General features: G+C 29.0%; 1 protein-coding gene across 1 annotated transcript; it reads right to left on the reverse strand.

Annotated features, from left to right (window-relative positions):
* Nucleotides 1-14313: 14313 nt before the first annotated feature.
* On the reverse strand, nucleotides 14314-17619 carry LOC111289072 (CASP-like protein 4A3). The gene is made up of 3 exons (XM_089746549.1): nucleotides 16925-17619; nucleotides 16643-16778; nucleotides 14314-14669 (listed from the first exon to the last, which is right to left on the reverse strand). Exons 1-3 carry the CDS (start codon nucleotides 17503-17505, stop codon nucleotides 14475-14477), a joined length of 912 nt encoding a protein of 303 aa, XP_089602675.1. The 5' UTR covers nucleotides 17506-17619; the 3' UTR covers nucleotides 14314-14474.
* Between the last annotated feature and the right edge of the window lie 2053 nt (nucleotides 17620-19672).

Raw genomic sequence — 19672 nt, forward strand, 5'->3', positions numbered from 1 at the left:
TAGTCTCTATCTATTCTATTAGGCCTTGAATTGGCCCTTATTTTGAAAAAACAAAATATTAAGCTAAATAAGCTTGATCAAAATTTTGAAAAAAATTTATTTAGTACATGCTTTTAAATTTTATATTTTGGTACTAAATAAATAATATGATTTTCAAAGTTTAAACAAACCTTTCTTAGTTTCATATTTTTCCAACAAAATCTATCTTTAAAGATTATTTATTTGAGCTTAAATGAAAGTCCAATTGTTGTTTTTAAAATCAATTTATTCATTTTGGACTTGATACAATTTTAATAATATTGGTTTTGAGAAATAAATTAACTTAAGAAAGTTGTTTTACAAGAATAAAGTTTTTCAACATTGAATTTATTTTATTTTTTTGTATTAATTCACAAAGTTTTAATAGTTGAATTTTATATGGTAGGAAAGCTCTTTGAGTCTACTTTCTAATGGATCAAAAAAAATCAAAATCCAAATTTTTTAAGAAAAGATTTTAAATTTTTACTAGATACTCTACAGTTGTCTAAAAACTGCAAGATGGGTAAATTTAAAAATTCACTATAATTCATACATAATGAATTAGGTGATGAACTTTATATGACTAGAAAGTCCTTTAAGTTTAGTTTCTAAATATTGAAACGATTTATAATTTAGATTTATATAACTCAAAATATGATTAAATTAGTGAGTAGAGTGCAAAATAGGATAGAACAAAGTAGCTTGATCAGATTGATCTCCTAGGGTACAGGATTGATCCCCTAGCTAAACCAATCGATTAGGTACCAAACCAATCGATCCCTTCTACTGTAACAATCAAAATTTGAGTGAAATTCAAGAACCAATCGATCTTTTATCAATACCTATCTATCCCTTTATCCCAAATAAACTCAAATGGCTAGTTTCAAAGGAAGAAAACATGGTTTTTTATTTCCCAAGCATTTCCAACAGCTATTTCTTTATTTTCTCTATAAATCGAGCATTACAACACACCAAGAAGGTGGATGACGCAAGAGAGCAAGTGCTAACAAGTTGTATTTTCATTTTCTCTTAAAATCAAGAGTTTTTAGAGCTTAAATTCAAATATCCTTTGTATTTCTTGTATCCAAAATATTGTTGTGTTTTCATTCATCATTTTCTTTGTACTTCATTAGGCAAACATTCAACTTTGAGAGGTATTTTAGTTTACAAAAATTATTTAGGTTATCTTATAAGCAAGATGTGAGGTATCCTCTTGATATTGTAAGGGTAGAGGTTACTATTTAAGCCTTGAAAAAAAGATAGAGATCTAGTACAAGATAGGTTTGTATCTTGTAAGAATTTTTCTTCACTTAGTGGATTAAAGCCTTGGTGTGGACAACTAAGAGAGAGGATGTAGGTGCCTTATGGAAAAGGACCGAACCTTTATAAATCATTGTATTTGATTTTTCTATCACTATCTCGTTACAATTTATTGTTGTTTATATTTGATTTTAAGTTCATTAATTGTTATTGTTTACATTATATTTTCATCAAAAGTGCTTATTTGTTTTAATTTCTATTTAATTATATTGAAATAATTTATTTGGGAAGAATTTGGAGAGATCCAATTCACCGCCCTCTTGGATCACCATCTCACCTATAAAGCTAACAATTGATATTAGAGCTTTGGTCTCTTTTTGTAAGTTTAGCCACCTTGAGTAAAGATCTTATGGCTCAATTTTGATTCAAAGATGGTGAAGAAGTCCTCAAAGCTCTTATGGTTGATAACTTTGAATTTTGTAGATGAAAAATGATGATAAAGGTGTTAATTGTGGCTCAAGATTTTGGAGTGTGGAATGTGATGGAAAAAGGGCTTAATACTCATTCTAAAGATACAAAAGATATGAAGCAAATAATAGATGATGCAAAGGCCAAGTGCATTCTCTATGGAGCTTTAGATGATTATAACTTCAACTTGGTCTCGAAATGCTTAACCTCAAATGAGATATGGAGAAAGTTGGATTAGGTACATGAAAGATAAATTTCCAACCAACATCCATCATGTTTCATGGCTATTGAGGAACCAAAGGTAACCTCTAACTCTTGTGATTCAAACTCTTACACTTTTGATGAGTAACAAGATGCTTATGATGATTTAGTAATTGAGTTTGAAAATATACATTTGAAACATAAGAAAATGATTTCAAAAGTAAAAGTTGAAAATGAATTTTTAATGAATTCAAAGAATGATTTGGAAAAAAAATTGATAAATTGAAAATGAATTTTGAAGCTTGTCAAAAGAGAAATGAAATGCTAGAAAAAGAGAATTTAGAATTGAGAAAAAAATTTAGAGTTCTGATAAATGAAAAACAAGAGCTTTTAAATAAGAGTTTAAGTAGTAAAATGATTAAATGTAATTTTTGTAATTTTCATAGTCATACTATAAATACTTGTCCTATTAGAAGAAAAGTTTCATTTAGAATTAGGCAAGTATAGGTTCCTAAAAGAACATGAGACTTGGTAACTAACTCTTAAGGACCCAATGCAATTTGGGTACCAAAAATCAAATGAGATTGTCTCTTATAGGTGTACTAGAGTAAGGAGCTACAATGTGAGATTGAAGATTGAATACTCTAGACGCACAATGGAGATGGGTAACCTTTGAACTTTTATTTGAAGAAGATTTGAATTTGGTTACCTATTCTTGATGAAATTTGAATGCTTGATTGCTTATACAAAATTTGGTTGCCTATTCTTGTTAGACATAAAATGCTTAATGGATATTGGTATATGTTTTGTTAATATATCTTGAATATACCAATTTTATTTGATATATGTGAGCATGAATTGAATATGCATTTATTTTGCTCTTAAGTATGTTTGAGATGCTTGTTGAAATTATTTATGGTGTTAAATTGGTTAAGCATACTTTTGTTGATGAATTTTTTATTGATTTGTGATTGTTAAACATGCCTATATGACATGATGTCTAAAATTGCTCAAATTTATTTATAATGCTTAGATCTTATGAATTCTTTAAACTTGATTGTGTTATACATAAGTGTTTTAACTCTTGATTTGTGATTCTAGAAATTGATGATCATTTTGTGTTTAAATCATATATATTGATGTTTGATTGTTCATCTCTTGACTTCTTATGAAATAATCTTGAAATATGATTTAATTCTTTATCCTTATTAATTCAAGATTTATTTGTTTTCTTGTGTTGATGAATTGATGAACTTTATGTGCTTAAAAGATATATATTGATTCTTTGTTCATCTATGTTTTTGGTCAAGATATGTGCTCATATGATGATTGATTCAATTTAACTTTAATACTTGTGGTTTAAAATGCTTGAATTGTTTATCTCTTGATTATGAAAGATATTTTGTGAAATATGCTTATTTTTGTGCTTAAATGTTTATTAATTTTGTGAAATATTTTTTTATCTTTGTGTTCAATTGATATATCTCTTGATTTGTGATTTTGAATATGATGAACTACTTGCTTGTAAATGATATGTGTTATTGGTTCATCTATTGCCTTTATCAAGTGTATGCTTCTGTGATAAATGCTATTTATCTTGACTTAACATGCTTACAACATTACTTAAGTGAGTTATTTTCTTATGATGCTTATTTTTATCCTAAGTCATTATTGTTTATAACTTATAATTTGTGTAGACATATTTATGCTTTTGTTCTAAAATTTTCTTGAATATGTTTTTTTATGATAAATATGTCTTCTTTGAGTTTTTAGTTTTTATATGGCCTAAAATTTATTTTGACATATTCTTTGGTGATTTCTTAAACATACATGAATATTGAATGTGTCTATTTTGTGTTCATGAATGATAAAAAAAAATAATTAATTTTTGTATATTATATGAGAACTTTTGCTTTAGTGCCATTCTTGTGCTATTTGATGTTTAAATTGATATATGGCATCTAGCTTAAGTATATATCTCCCTTGCAATTGGCAATTTGTGCTTAGTGAATAAATTTTCTTTTGCCTATGATGACTTAGAATATGGAATTGTTTTAGAATATGGAATTGTTTTCTAACAAGTGATATAATTTTTATCAATTGATATTCTTGATGCTATTAATGAACATTTCTTTGTCAAAAATATTTTTTAAGTCTATGCCATGAGAACTTGAAGTGAGTATGAATGAGCTTATATTTTTGGAATTTCAAGTATAATAAGCAAAGCATGTCATCCTCATCAATCAAGCCTAGTTTTTCTCAAATGAAGTGGATTGGAGAATTGAAAGCCAAATGAGCACAACAACAAAGCTTGACATGGATAGAGGTAAATGTATCAACTTTATGATATGATGTATGAGTTTAAATACATATACATGCTTACTTTGATATGTGCAAATATATGATTTTGTGTTAGAACATATGAACACATTGTACAAATTAATCACCAAGCTACTTGATAGAATTTGTCTTAACTTTGTTAAAAGCTTTAATTGATTAATTCACTTCGATTAATATTCATGCCTAGTTCTTTGATTGCTTTGATTAATTTTATTGCATGAATATTTGTTTGAATCTTTGGACATAGATATGAGTTGAATATATTGATTTTTTTTATCTTTTAATTGCTTCGACTCATTGATTATGAACTTACAATTTTGAAACTTTATATATATGTTCATTGATTGAGATCATTGAGATAGCATGTACCAAATTATGTCTAAATGTTTGTATCTTTATTGGTATATTGCTATATGTGATTTGAAATGCTTTTGCATATGCTTGTATGGTTTTGATTGAACAATATGTTTGAATTGTATTTATGTACTTACATATGTTTGGATTAAGAATATTGCTTTGCATTGAAATAATTTGGATTATAATTGAATAATTATGCTTTCATTATTTCTTTGCTATAGCATATGTACTCATCATGTTTGAAAAATCATGCTTATATAATCTTTGTTATGACATGATGATAATTGAACCTCATTGCTCATTAGTTCTCATGATTTATTATATACATATGAGCTTTTGGTTCTTGTTTGGATAGGATAGTTTATGAAAGATTACTACTATCATTTATGCATGTATTGAATGAATCTTTCATATGCTGGGAGTGTGTGTGCTCTATGAAAGTTGTTGAATAAAATTGCTAACAATTGGTAACAATTGATATCAAAATTACTAAATTTTTTTTTAACTTTCATGGACACTTGTTTATGTGCCTATCCTTGATATAGCTTGTACCTTTTATGCAAAATTGTGTATGCCTTATATTGATTAATCATTATTTTCAAAATGAGGAGAAATCTTATAATACAATTTTGCATAACAATTGGTATGCTTTCTGATGATATATCTTTAACAATTAGTATATCATGTAGGCTGCATATCATTCATATCCTTTGCTCATAAATTTCATGTAGTACATTTGATGACTTGTGCTAAAATGCTAAATTTGGATACACTTATACTTTTGTGCTTGAATACATGAATGTGAACTTCATTGTGCAAATTATACTTGATTAAATGTAAGCAAAATACTCTTGATATTATCTATATCAAGCATTTTATCCTATGCCTTGAATTGATCTCTCTTTCTTTTGAAATGACAAAAAGGGGGAGAGAGTTTAGAGATATTTCTTCTTGTTTGCTTATAGCAATTAATATAGGAGCTTAAATATTTGGTATAAAGAGCATAAACAAAAAGGAAGAGAAATGTTTCATGAATGTATTTGTTAATTATGCCTTTTAGTTTTTATTTGCTCATTAATATGCTCATGCCTTTTTGTTATGACAAAAATGGGGAGAAATATCATATGGACAATTTTGCTTGTGCTTGACATGCATATGTTTGATTGTGCTTATTTGATATATTTGACTAACATATGTTTGTTGAGTTGTGTTGGATTAATATGCATAAATTGAGAGGGAGTTTTGCCATACATTGCTTAAAAGGGAGTTTTTCAAAATGCTTTTCAAAATCTTAAATGTTTCAAAAAAAGTTTTTCATCAAGCAAATTTATCTTTAAGTTTGTCATATCATAAAGGGGGAGATTGTTAGCCTTGAATTGACCCTTATTTTGAAATGACAAAACATTAAGTTAAATAAGCTTCATCAAGATTTTGAAAAAGATTTATTTAGTACATGTTTTTAAATTTTATATTTTGGCACTAAATAAATAATATGATTTTCAAAGTTTAAACAAACCTAGTGAATTTATTCATTTTGGACTTGATACAATTTTAATAATATTGGTTTTGAGAAATAGATTAACTTAAGAAAGTTGTTTTACAATAATAAAGTTTTTCAACATTGAACTTATTTTATTTTTCTGTATTAATTCATAAAGTTTTAATATTTGAATTTTATATGGTTGGAAAGTTCTTTGAGTCTACTTTCTAATGGATTAAACAAATCAAAATTCAAATTTTTTAAGAAAAGATTTTGAATTTTTACTAGATACTCTGCAGTTGTCTAAAAACTGCACAATGGGTAAATTTGAAAATTTGCTATAATTCTTACACAGTGAATTAGGTGATGAACTTTATATGGATACACAGCCCTTTAAGTCTAGTTTCTAAATCTTAAACAGTTTATATTTGAATTTATTTAACTCAAGATATGATCAAATTAGTGAGTAGAGTGCAAAATAGGATACAACAAAGTAGGTTGACCGAATTGATCCCTTAGGGTACATGATCGATCCCCTAGCTGAACCAATCGATCGGGTACCAAAACCAATTGATCCCCTCTACTGTAATGGTCAAAAATTGAGATTCAAGAACCAATTGATCCCCTATCAATACCAATCGATCCTTTCGTCCCAAATAAGCTCTAACAGCTAGTTTCAAAAGAAGAAAACATAGTTTTTCATTTCCCAAGCGTTTCCAACAACTATTTCTTCATTTTCTCTATAAATTGGGCATTCCGATACACCAAGAAGGTGGATGAAGCAAAAGAGCAAGTGCTAACAAGTTGTATTTTCATTTTCTCTTAGAATCAAGAGTTTTTGGAGCTTAAATTCAATATCCTTTGTATTTCTTGTATCCAAAATATTGTTGAGTTTTCATTCATCATTTTCTTTGTACTTCATTAGGCAAACAGTCAACCTTGAGAGGTATTTTAGTTTGCAAAAATTATTTAGGTTATCTTGTAAACAAGAGGTGAGGTATCCTTTTGATATTGTAAGGGTAAAGGTTACTATCTACGCCTTAAGAAAAACATATAGATTTAGTACAAGATAGGTTTGTATCTTGTAAGAATTTTTCTTCAATTAATCAATTGAAGCTTTGGTGTAGACAACCAAGAGAGAGGACGTATGTGCCTTGTGGAGAATGATCGAACCTCTATAAATCATTGTGTTTGATTTCTCTATCCTTATCTCCTTATAATTTATTGTTGTTTATATTTGATTTTAAGTTCATTAATTATTATTTTTTGCATTATATTTTCATCAAAAGTACTTATTGTTTTAATTTTTATTCAATTATATTGAAATCATTTATTTGAAAAAAATTTGAAGAGATCTAATTCACCCTCTTCTTGAATCACCATCTCACCTATAAAGTTAACATGTTCTTTTTTTTATAGGGATTTAATCCCCTTAATTTAGGAAAAAAATTCAACTGAATGAATGTGATTTGATTTCTAGGATTTTCCCCCCTTTTTTTATGATAATCAGAATCAAAGCCAATCCCATAATCTGCCATTGACTTGTAAAATCCCATGATTTATTTCTTTTTTGCCCTTGATTTCAATTTTGGGATTTAATGCTAAAATTTTCCAAATTTCAAATTGAATTCAATATTTTTTTAAATAAAATAAGAATACTTGGACTCAAAGCCCAATTAATTATTGAATTGATCAATTCAAAGCCCAATAAGTAAAAATCAAATTTGAAGATCCAATAATCGACCCTAGAACAAATTAATCAGAACACCCAAAGAAAATGGTGTATCTACACTTAATCCATACGTTGTAATTTGGGAGGAAAGATTAAGTTGTGAAATTTTTTGGAATGAATGGAAATTATTTGCTTCTGAAGAGTTACGATTACACTTATTCATTTAGTGCTTTCATTTGTTTTGGTTTTTCTATTCCTTTGTTTGCATATTGTAATCCTGACAAAATAGTTTTCCTTATATTTTTTCTCGATGAACTGCTATATAAATATGTTACAAACGTTATACTCCATATACATTTAGATCTTTTTGTACTTATTTTCAATTTTAAACACTTTTTTTTTGTACGATGTTTTATTTTGATGTGAGATCTGAAATGGGTATGTGATTTCTCAAAGTTTTTATTTTTTTTTACCACCACTATGTTGATCTTGACATCAAGCAGTTTATGTATTTTTTCTAGAAAAAATGACTACATATATATATTTCACGAATTTTGATGCTCCCAATTATTGATTTTTATGGTTATTTTTCAATGTTTGCCATGAATGACATAACTAATGAAATTGGTTTTTGCTTTGTTGATTATGAGATAAATTTAGTGGCCCTCTCTTTTTGTTTTTTCAAATTTGTGTTTGTTTTTTTTTTATTTTTTATGCCATGTTATGGTTTCTTAGCACAATCCAGAATGGCTTTTTGAGGGGCATTTCAGAGCATTTTTCACTATTATTTTAGTGCAAGTTCTTTTGTCTTACCTTAAACCTTCTATTTTTTTAGATGATTTTAGACTCTTCCTTTAACTTCCCCATCCTCTCCATGGTAGTAGATGTAATTTGCTTATTAATTCATTTATTTTGGATTAGAGTTCAGTTTTCTATTTTTTTGAAAAAAATATTTGTTCTTTTTGTCAATAGTACAATGTTTAATTAGATAAACTAAAATCTACAACAACTATGATTTAAATAGTCTTGCTAATTGTATTCATACAAAAAACTAACAAATTCTTGATTCTATGCTAAATTTCAATCATTTTCATCAGCATTTGTTCACCTATTCATATAAGGTTTAGATACTCCAAAGACAATTTACCTAAAAGGATTAGACCTGAAAACAATCAAAGTTGATTTAACTATCATTCATGCTACAATGCATTTGTGCAGCAGTTGGAGAAACTTTGCTACTACCCACTGCCTGTAGGTGGGAGACATTGCTTTCTTTAAATACAATTCAGTCAACAGCTATTTACTGTTTCCTTTTTCACCTATGATAGAATTTTGCTGACCACGAACACTATCTAGACGAGAAAAGGTTCATAATTCCTTCTTTCCTTGCCTTTCATTTCCAAACAATATCTTAATCTAACTTTTTTTTTTTCTTTTCTCTAGCACTTGGTGACGCTTGGAACTAAACTAGCTCATATAATGCACATCAACTAACAAACAACGAGGTCAAAGTTATTAACCTTGAAGATTCAGGTTCATGTTTTGAGAATTTTATTCTTTACAATACTGAAAATCTTAATGAAAAAGAGTATAACTCTAAAGAGAATCTTAACTATGAAAATGACGTACCTACGTTTGATTGCATGTTGACTAAGATAAATGTGCAAACCTCCTACATCTTGGCAATGAACAATAACCTCATGTTTTGCACATTATTATACTAAATTTGCTTTTCTTAATTGACTTAAATAAGACTTACGAACAATAGCACATTCTCAATTCATTTGCCAAAAAACATTTGCCCAAAAAACCATCAATCATCACCCTCTCCTTTTCAGGCAGTGCCTAAGAATGAGAAGTTTAGTATATTTGTGAAGGCAAAAGTAAAGGTTTCTTTGGAGGTTGGAGCCAATTTGCAAATGACAGCAACATGAATTCGTGTGACCATTGCATCTTCATGAAAGTCAGTCTAAAAAAGTTTCAAGTTATCGCATATTATAGCAACCGGTGATCAATAGTTTCTCTCAATTACATACAACAATTTGCCTAAATTGCTAATCTGAGAAGGTTTTTGTGCTTACTTCTTTAATTTTTTTTATGGTAGTTCTACTTTTATTAGAAACTCCTAATGTTTAACTTCTTTTAAAATTACCAATTTACCTGAATTGCTAATGCTTACTCCGGGAAGTTTTGTGTTTACTTCCTCAACTTCTATATGAAATTTCTCTTCTATTAGCAATTCTTAATGTTAAATTTCTCTTAAATTACCAGATTATCTCAACTCTTTATGTTTACTTAGAAACATTTTATTGTTTACTTGCTCAACTTTCCGATTAAAATTTTTAATTTTATTAATTCTAATTCTATAAAACAGTAATTTTAACTATACACAATAAAAATATTAACAATTATTCTAATAAACCAAACGAAGTAGGGCTCCCACCCTAGTAGATACAAAATGTCACTAATCTAATCTATAAAATTTTAATTTGAGCAAAGGAAAGTGATTTGAATCAAGCCAATTTCACTAAAGCAATGATAATTTTTATTTGGTGTGTCGTAGGTGACAAGTCATTATCACAAACAAATCATAAACTAATTCCGTCATATAATGTTAGAAAGATAATATATTTAATTTAAACTATTATTAATCTAATCTATAAAATCTTAATTTGAATAAAGGAAAGTGATTTGAATCAAGCCAATTCCACTAAAACAATGATATTTTTGGTTTGGTGTGTCGTAGGTGGCAAGTCATTATCACAAACAAATCATAAAATAATTCTGTGATACAATGTTAGAAAGATAATATATTTAATTTAAACTATTGTTATTATAGTACAAATTATCCCTTAATGCGGACTTAATCTTGGTAGTTGGAAGATACTTAAAGCATAATTTAAAATTATAATTCTGACATCTGCTTTATTATTATTATTTTTTTATAAAGACAGCTGCCTTTAGGTGTAAGGTTCATACCCATATATATAATTAATGATTTTATTTATAGTATAGTATGCTCATGTGGTGGGAAAATATTTTAGACAATATTTTAGATGAAATTTATGAAAATTTTTATTAAAAAATTAAATAAAAACTAAAATTAAATATTAAAATTGAAAGATTAAAAGGTCATATTATATAAATTAAATGTGTAAAATTTTAAAAATATTTAATAAGTTAAAAATTAAAAGGTCATTTTTAATAAAAACTTTAATAAAATTTTTACTGTTAAAAAAATACCTATTAAATTTAAATTATATACAATATTTTTAATATATATATTTTTTTACATATTATTGATCTTTACGTTGAACTCTATCAATTTATTTGTTTAATTTTTTAATTAAAATTTTTATTTAATTATTTTTAAGAAAACAATTCACAAATTTTACTTTAAAAATATCATCTAAATTTTGTCCCATGTGGTAAATCATATTATAAGGTATAATTAAAAGAAAAGGATATTATATATGGATTTTTTTCTACTTTTAAAATTTGTAATGAGAACATAGATTTTATATCTGAATACCTTATTTATAATTAATTTGAAGAATATTGAAAATAAAAGAATTATTGTGAGACATGCACGATAGCGAGACGAGAAGAGATAATGGTTGTTATGAATTAAAGTTGAACAAATCATCTATGTATTTGTGAAAATGAAATATTAACCTAAAAGTTGGAGGGTAACTTGGCATGACATATATCTTATGAGAAACCAAAACTCATGGAAAAAAAAGATAATCAATTGGGGGTTAAAAAGATATATAAATAAATATATATATCTAATATATGAAATTGGAGGTCATCAATTTTCAAGGGATAAAGATAAATCTATAAGTGAGTGTTTAAGTTTTATCACTATACATGATTTTATTAAATTTTATCATTATATTTTTAATTTTGATGATTTTTGGATCAAAGATAAAAGCGTTCATTAGCTTAATTGGACCAGTCTAAATATGATATAAACATCTTACATATTTGTTCAATTCTGATACCATCCGATAATTTAAGTCTCAAATTTTACTTAAATTTACTCAGATTAATAAATTGTATAAACCAAACTTATTTAGATTTTTTTAAAGAAATAAAAATATGCATTTTTAATCTTTAGTATTTTTTATTAAATATTTAAATATGAATAATTTAACTTATTTTCTAATTTTATACTATAATATTATATATTATTTATATTAATAAATCATATAATATATATATATATATAACATAATATATTATGCTTCAAATTGAAGATGATGAAGTTATGCTTCAAATTTTCATTTTGAAACTTTAAGAATTAGATCCGTGAAAATTTGGAGTTGAATTCCCAATCACAATCTCCTTGGCCATTTTTTTTCTTAGGGTCAGACCTTTCTTCTATAAAACAATAAATAAATAAATCTACCTATCGAAGTAATATAGCATTATGGGTTAATAGGGTGATATGACGGAGAATATTTGTTATGTAGAGCTGAGATTTGTGAATTGCATGAGCTGCCATGAATGAACATGGGTGATGCAGGAAACCACGTGTAGCTCTTTAAGTTTGTTTTTCGTGACTGTATAAGAGGAGAAAATTTCTAGGATCCTTTTCAAGTGAACATGACTTAGGATCTTTGATTGGTGGCTATACACGTGGCACATCAGGGTGTCTCTCTCAGTCTCACTACAACAATCAAATTTTTTTATAGGATGATGAATGATGATTTTCATACAAATTAACGACTTTGATTTCAGGGTTTCCAAGCCCTTACCTCTTTACAAATTATGTTTTCTATTTCCATTATTCCTTTCTTCCACCCCTGCGTTTCTTTTGTTTTTTCTTTTCTTTTGATAGGAACTATGAAGGGAGAAAGAAAAGCTAAAACTCAAAACATTTTTCTCTTTATCCACATGGATAAGATTACTAAATAAAATTGGCTGGATCTCTTCTCGCAATTTCTAAAAAATATGAAAGTATCAGATTCAAATTATCACAATAAGTTTTGTTCAATTTGAATTAAACTAAAATTTAGACTAAATTAATAAAAAAATCTTAAATTTTATTTTTTATGTATATAAAATCTATATTTTTATTACACTTAAATAAACTCTTAAATTTTAATTTACATTCAAATAAATTTTTAATTTTTAATTTATATCTAAATAAACGCCTAACTTTTTATTTTTTACATAAATTAGCTCTTAACATAAATTAATTTTGTTTAAAATAAATATTTGTTTGAATACAAATAAAAAATAAAAATTTATTTGAATACAATAAAAACATAAAAATTTATTTTAAAAAATGAAATAATTCAAAAACTTTTTTTTTTTTTTGTATTTACCCTAAAATTTATCGATGAACATATATTCAATCGCAAGAATATTTTTGCAATTACACGAATTGCATCAACAGCGTTGCATTTTTGCAAGTTTTAGTTTTGCGAATATCCCTAGACAAAGCTTCATACGCATACTACTGTGGAGCTGCCTGCAAAATGCATCCCCTGCACACGCAATTCTTTCCTGGAACGATAGTTGTGCTGGGCCTATTCAATCGTCAAGTAGCGACCAACTCCAAAAAACTGGCTTTGCTCCTTTAAACTTGACATATATGAGGAAAAGGTCAAACAAGCATATGGAGAATTTCACTTATATATATATATATATATTACAATATTATAATTATTCAATTATAATAAAAAAATAAAAAATCATCATTTATAAATGTAAATTTTATATAAAATTTTAGTTATTTTCGTATAATTATAAATTATGATTGATTAATTGTATTACAATTATTGTAATTGATATGCTTTCACGAATATATCACATACAATAATTATATCATAATTAATTGATCAAAATATAAAATTATGTAAAATTTATACTTAGAAATAGTGGACATGTATTTAATGCTTAATTATATTTGAATAATTATAATATTATAATAAAAAAAATTACATGCGCTTTCGATCGACGGATGGTTTGAATCATTGTTCTAGCACAAGTGAAGGTTGCAAAAGGAAAAACTAAAACGCAATCGAAGATGATCATTTCCTTTGTGTAAACCAATCGGTGAGCTCAAAGAAAATAGGGTAAAAGAGACGCGTTACTAGCAAAGATGAGATGAGCTTTTAACTTAATGATTTGCTTTGTCCTAACTCATAAAGATGAAAAAGTGGAAAAAAAGAGTTAATTACATTTTTTATTTGAAATTAAAGCAAATGCATAAATTAATATTTAAACCAATAAAGTATACAATTTGCATCTTGAACTTCTAAAACATATATTATATTAACTCAAATTCTAATCCCATTAACTATGTCAACTTATATCTGTCACGATAGACAAACATTTTCAAATTATGTATTCTTCACAAGCATTATTAACATTTTCTTTCAATATGAATAAAAAACTCTATGCCAGGTCTATGCAACAGCCTGCTTACAAGAATAGTATTTCCACTGATATGAGTTGAAGTGCAGGGTGATGGAATCCAAAGTCTTTGCAGATAAGGCCAGTCAGGTACAATAAAATGGTATATGCCATAAGAAATTCCAAATCTGAAGGTTTACATGCTATAATATGTTCCTCTCTGTACAATAGTAAAAATCAAATTTGCATCTCGAGTTGTTTTAATCCAATTGTATTGTAATTTTAATACCTCCTATAACTGCCTCTAAGAGATCAAGGAGATTCATGGGTACACAGATTATAACCAGATATAAGCGAGCTAAACACAAAAGCAATAAAAGCCAGGAAGGCCATTGCAACTGAGGCACTAGCCATCTCAGTAAACTCATCTTTGCCCCAACTAGTTTGCCAATCATCAACTCGGGTGGCCGCCGCAGATGATGCTGAAATCAAAAGATATGCTAGTACCTGCAAGATAAACCAAATAATCTAACAATTCTCTTTCAGCGTATTCCTCTCTCTGCATTTGCACACATTAATGCACCTGTATGCATTTTCACTTGTACCTAGTGATACAGAGGAACGACCCACAAATATCTTATCTTATGCATTAATGGCATGTTTGGTGAAAAAGATTATAATAAGATAAGATAAGATAATATTATGAATATTATTATTTTAAATAGTATCATCCTATTGTATATTTGATATATGCAAGTGTCACGGACCTAAGGAAGAGTCATGAATCCCACATCGAACATAATAGGAGGCTCACTGGGGTATAAAAGGGTTCACATCATCTCCGCCTTGTGAGACGCCTTTTGTAGGACAAAACCGTGAGGGCAGGGGGCCAGAGCGGACAATACCTCACAAGGGTGTGAACTGTGGCAGGAAGGCTGATCTGGGATGCCGGAAGGGTGAATGCCCGGGTCTCGAAGCTGCACGGGTTCGGAGCTTAAGTCTCGACCCGTGACAAGTGGTATCAAAGTCAGCCCTAAACCGTTCGATCCACGCCGAGAGCCTCGAGTGAGGTAGGCAGGGTGGCCAGCCTCCGTGACGAGGGCGTCACGAGATTAGGTGCGGGAGAATGTCACGGACCTAAGGGAGAGTCCTGAATCCCACATCGAACATAATAGGAAGGTCACTGGGGTATAAAAGGGTTCACACCATCTCCGCCTTATGAGGCGCCTTTTGTAGGACAAAACCGTGAGGTCAGGGCCGTGAGGTCAGGGGGCCAGAGCGGACAATACCTCACAAGGGTGTGAACCGTGGCAGGAAGGCTAATATGGGATGCCGGAATGGTGAATGCCCAGATCCGGGAGCCGCACGGGTTCGAAGCTTGAGTCTCGACCCGTGACACAAGGATTAGGATAACATAATTTAATTTATTGATCAAAATTATCTTTCCTCAAGATTTATATAATTTATAAATTTATTGATATAATTTTTAAAGGTATAGTAGGGCATATATGTTTAATCACATGGAGAAAAAATAATCCTCTTCATTTTAAAAGGATTGAATCATGCTATACATTAACACTCCTTACAATCCAATTCCTTCCTTTAAATGCAAACCAAACAGGGGATAGAATGATAATCATTCTATCCTTTCCATCATCCTATACATGAAAAATGACCAAAATTCATGCATATAGCTTGTGCAACTAGACAAGAAGAGGCAATTTCACTAGAAATCTGGATGTAAGGGCAGGCGAAATTTAAATGAACTCAACCTCTCACAAACAAAGGAAACCTAGTTGATAGATCTGAAGTTATGGTGATAGTCTGATAATATTGACAACATAGAACAGTAAGAGCCCAAGTAGATATGTAAACAAATAAAACGTTTAATGAATAATTCTTAAATAGACTCAATTTCTGTGTATTTATTAAGCTTAATAAACAACAAAAACAACATTTCAAGATTCATTAATTAAACGAATAGATATAAAACATAATAAAATTAATTCATTTTCAATTCGTTTATATTTGAGAGTGTAACAGAATGTTTGACGAACAATTCATGAACCAACTCAATTTCTGTTCAATTATGTTAGTTTATTAACCTTAAAAAATTATACGACTAATACTTTAAAGTCCATTATTTAATCAAATATATCACGAGCATAACAAAATTTATTTATGTTTAGTTTGTTTACCTCCCTAAGCCCAAGCGATATAGATAGAACAATGCAACCTATGCCCAAAATAGAGTTCCAAACTTCCAATTATTACCAATTACTCGGAAAGACTAATTGTAGTCGATCACAAAAGTCGGTTCTAAAAAAACCACAGCAAATTAGCTTATATAGTAATTAAGACAACAACTTTGTAACTAGCATTTATTATATATGATACCTCAAAGAAGCGGGAGGGAACAACAACTAACAATCATGCTAAGCTGGGTAATTTGCAGTAAGGATTTAAATACGAAAACTTGCCTGATCCATGAAGAAATCGAAAGGCTGACGAAGGTAATGGTGGAATACATGTTTTTCTGTGATGAGATAGTAAGCTAGATCATAGGCTTGAAACCCCGCATATGCAAATCCAATTACATTTACTGATAAACAGTACCTGTAACACATATAATGAAACATCGAATTGGCATGAAATGGACGGCGGGCTATGCGATAAATGATGAATTCAATGCAAAAAACGTTTATTACTGTTTATTTTCACCAAATTAAGTTAGCTTTATCAATAACAATAAAAAGAAAAACCTGTATTCTTTATAGCGATCATAAGAGTCACCGCTCCAGCCTTGAGTTTTATCAGCAGCCATAACAGAGAAAGAAATCAAGCACATAGCTATTTCGCTTAAACGAAACCCTAACGCCCCCATCTTCACCGTCTCCTTTACTTTCGATCTCTTCAGCACCGCCGCCACTGCCCTCGCTCCTCCTCCTTCTCCTCCTCCTCTACCAGTCACTTTCGTCCTTGTCGTCACCCCTGGTCCCTCCTCCCTCACCGCAAGGTTCACAGTCAAATGCAACGACTGTTGCCCTGTCTTAGTTGGCGGAGGCGAAGGAAAAGGAGAAGAATTGGCGTTGGAGCGGGTGGACTTATCGACGGCGACGAGTGCGTCGGAGTTGTTGACCGGGGGTTTACGGGGGGAGGCTGCCGGGGAAGCATATGGAGGGGAGGCACTGTGGGGTTTGGGCGTATCGGGGTCGCCCTGGTCGTATCGGAGAGGTGAGTGGGGCGAGTCGAGGTGAGTCAGTGACTCGGAGTTTGGAAAAGAGGATCGTTTCATGATGTCGTTGAGATTTTTATTCTTCTTCATCGGGGCTTTTGTTTCCATTGCTTTCTCGGAATCAAATGAGCTAAGTAAAAGAGAAAAAAAAAGTAAAAATTAAATTAAAATTAGAAGAAGGGGAGGGAAGGGAGGGGAGGGGGTTTAAGAGTTTGTGGAGCGAGAAAACAAAAAAAAAGTGGATAAAAAGGGCAAGTCCATTGAAATGAGGAACATAACTGGTCTATGCTTTCCCAGGGAACGTGCCACGTGGCATTTGTCAGGAAAAGATTGCATTCATGTTTGGTAATTTATAAGGAAAAGTCCGGGGTTTCTACCGGTAAAAACCCGACATGTTTCGTTAAGGAAGTTCCTAAGATATGACGTGGCAACATACTATTTGTTGACTGTGTTTGACGGTGAAGCGGATAACCTACACACATCGCATAAAAAGGTTTCCTTGAGAATTCTGATGACGACACATGTATTTTTCTTTTAATATTTTGCTTTATATGTTCATAGGTGGCTGCTTTATGCTTTGAAAGTTCATACGTAGCTTCTATCATTTTTTTTTTTTTATGTAAGATATTACACATGTTTGAACTTACACACGTCTTTTAAAGTTTATTTCGGGGATATTTGATTCGAAAGAATGCACATATATTTTTTTTAAATTTTATTGTTAGATATTTAATTTTAATATTTAATTTAAAATAATTTAATTTTGAAAAAATTTGACATATTTTTATCGATACTTAAAGTTTTGAAATAAAAAACTCATATTTTCTTATAGTATTTTAGAATTTTAAAAAAGAAAGTAACGTTATTTTTAAATTTGACCTGATATAAAAATTATGAAATAGTCGTTATCATTTTGAAAAGTATGTTTAAAAATGAATGTAAGTTAATTGTAGATTTATGTTGGTAAAAAATTCAGTTTATATATAGCATTTGGTATGAAAAAAATTTTCAATAATCGCTTACAAAAAATTTGAATGAGGTTATGCAAGATGTTTTCTGATAAAAAATGCTTTGAATAATCTCTAAAAATTTTTTGTAAAGGATTATTGAAAACATTTTTAGCTAAAAACATATTGAATAACCTCCATTAAATTTTTTTATAAGGGATTATTCAAAGTGTTTTTGGCTAAAAATACATTCAATAATTCTTTACCTTTTTTATTGAATTATTCAAGACTTTTTTGCTTAGAAATACCTTGAATAACTCTTACAATAAAAAAATTTAATGGAGGTTATTTAAGGTGTTTCTAACCAAAAACACCTTCAATAATCCACTTCAATTTTTATGAGATGATTATTCAAGGCATTTTTTGACAAAAACACCTTGAATAATCTAAAAAAAATTTAGAATTTGATAATTATTCAATATGTTTTTGCCCATAAAATACTTTGAATATTCCCATGATAAAATTTAATGGGGTTATTGAATGAGTTTCTGGCCATAAACACCTTCAATAATCTCTTTAAATTTTTATGAGATGATTATTCAAGGTATTTTTGTCAAAAACGCCTTGAATAATTCCCTTTAATTTTATATTGGAGATTATTCGAGGTGTTTTTTCCTAGAAAATGCCTTGAATAATTCACTCATAAAATTGAATAAGGTTATTCAAAGCATTTTTGGCTAAAAAGGCCTTTAATAATCCTCTTCAATTTTTATTAGGAGATTACTCAAGGGATTTTTGATCAAAAATGCCTTGAATAATCCCTTCTAATTTTTTATTAGTGATTATTCAATGCATTTTTGCCTAGAAAATACCTTAAATGATCATTATTTATAAACTATTCTTTTTAATGTTTCATAGATCAGAATGTTATGACATGAACTTTCTTCAAATACACTTATAAATAAATGATTTAAGGTGTTTGTGTGGAAAAATGCCTTCATTGGTTATCAATTGAGGCATTTTTTCTTACAACCGCCTTTAATATTCTCATATTAAAATTTTATTTTCTCTCTCGATAATTATGTTTTGACAATATGAACGTTTTAACATCTAATCGTGAAACAAAAGAGAATATAACTATCAAATATGTCTTCTTCATGTTTCAATTACAAATACAATTGAAATTTATATTTCAACAGATCTCAGCTTATAATATTTACTTTTCCCTTTGAAAAATTTTCAGCTTCCTCATCCATATTTAATCTTCATCCTGTTCAGTTCATTGTTGGTTTTTACACAAAACAGTGCGTGTACTTGCTGATTGATAG

The sequence above is a fragment of the Durio zibethinus genome, chromosome 17 (assembly GCF_047325235.1).
Source record: "Durio zibethinus cultivar Kanyao isolate XHJ-2024 chromosome 17, ASM4732523v1, whole genome shotgun sequence".
Classification (NCBI taxonomy): domain Eukaryota; kingdom Viridiplantae; phylum Streptophyta; class Magnoliopsida; order Malvales; family Malvaceae; genus Durio; species Durio zibethinus.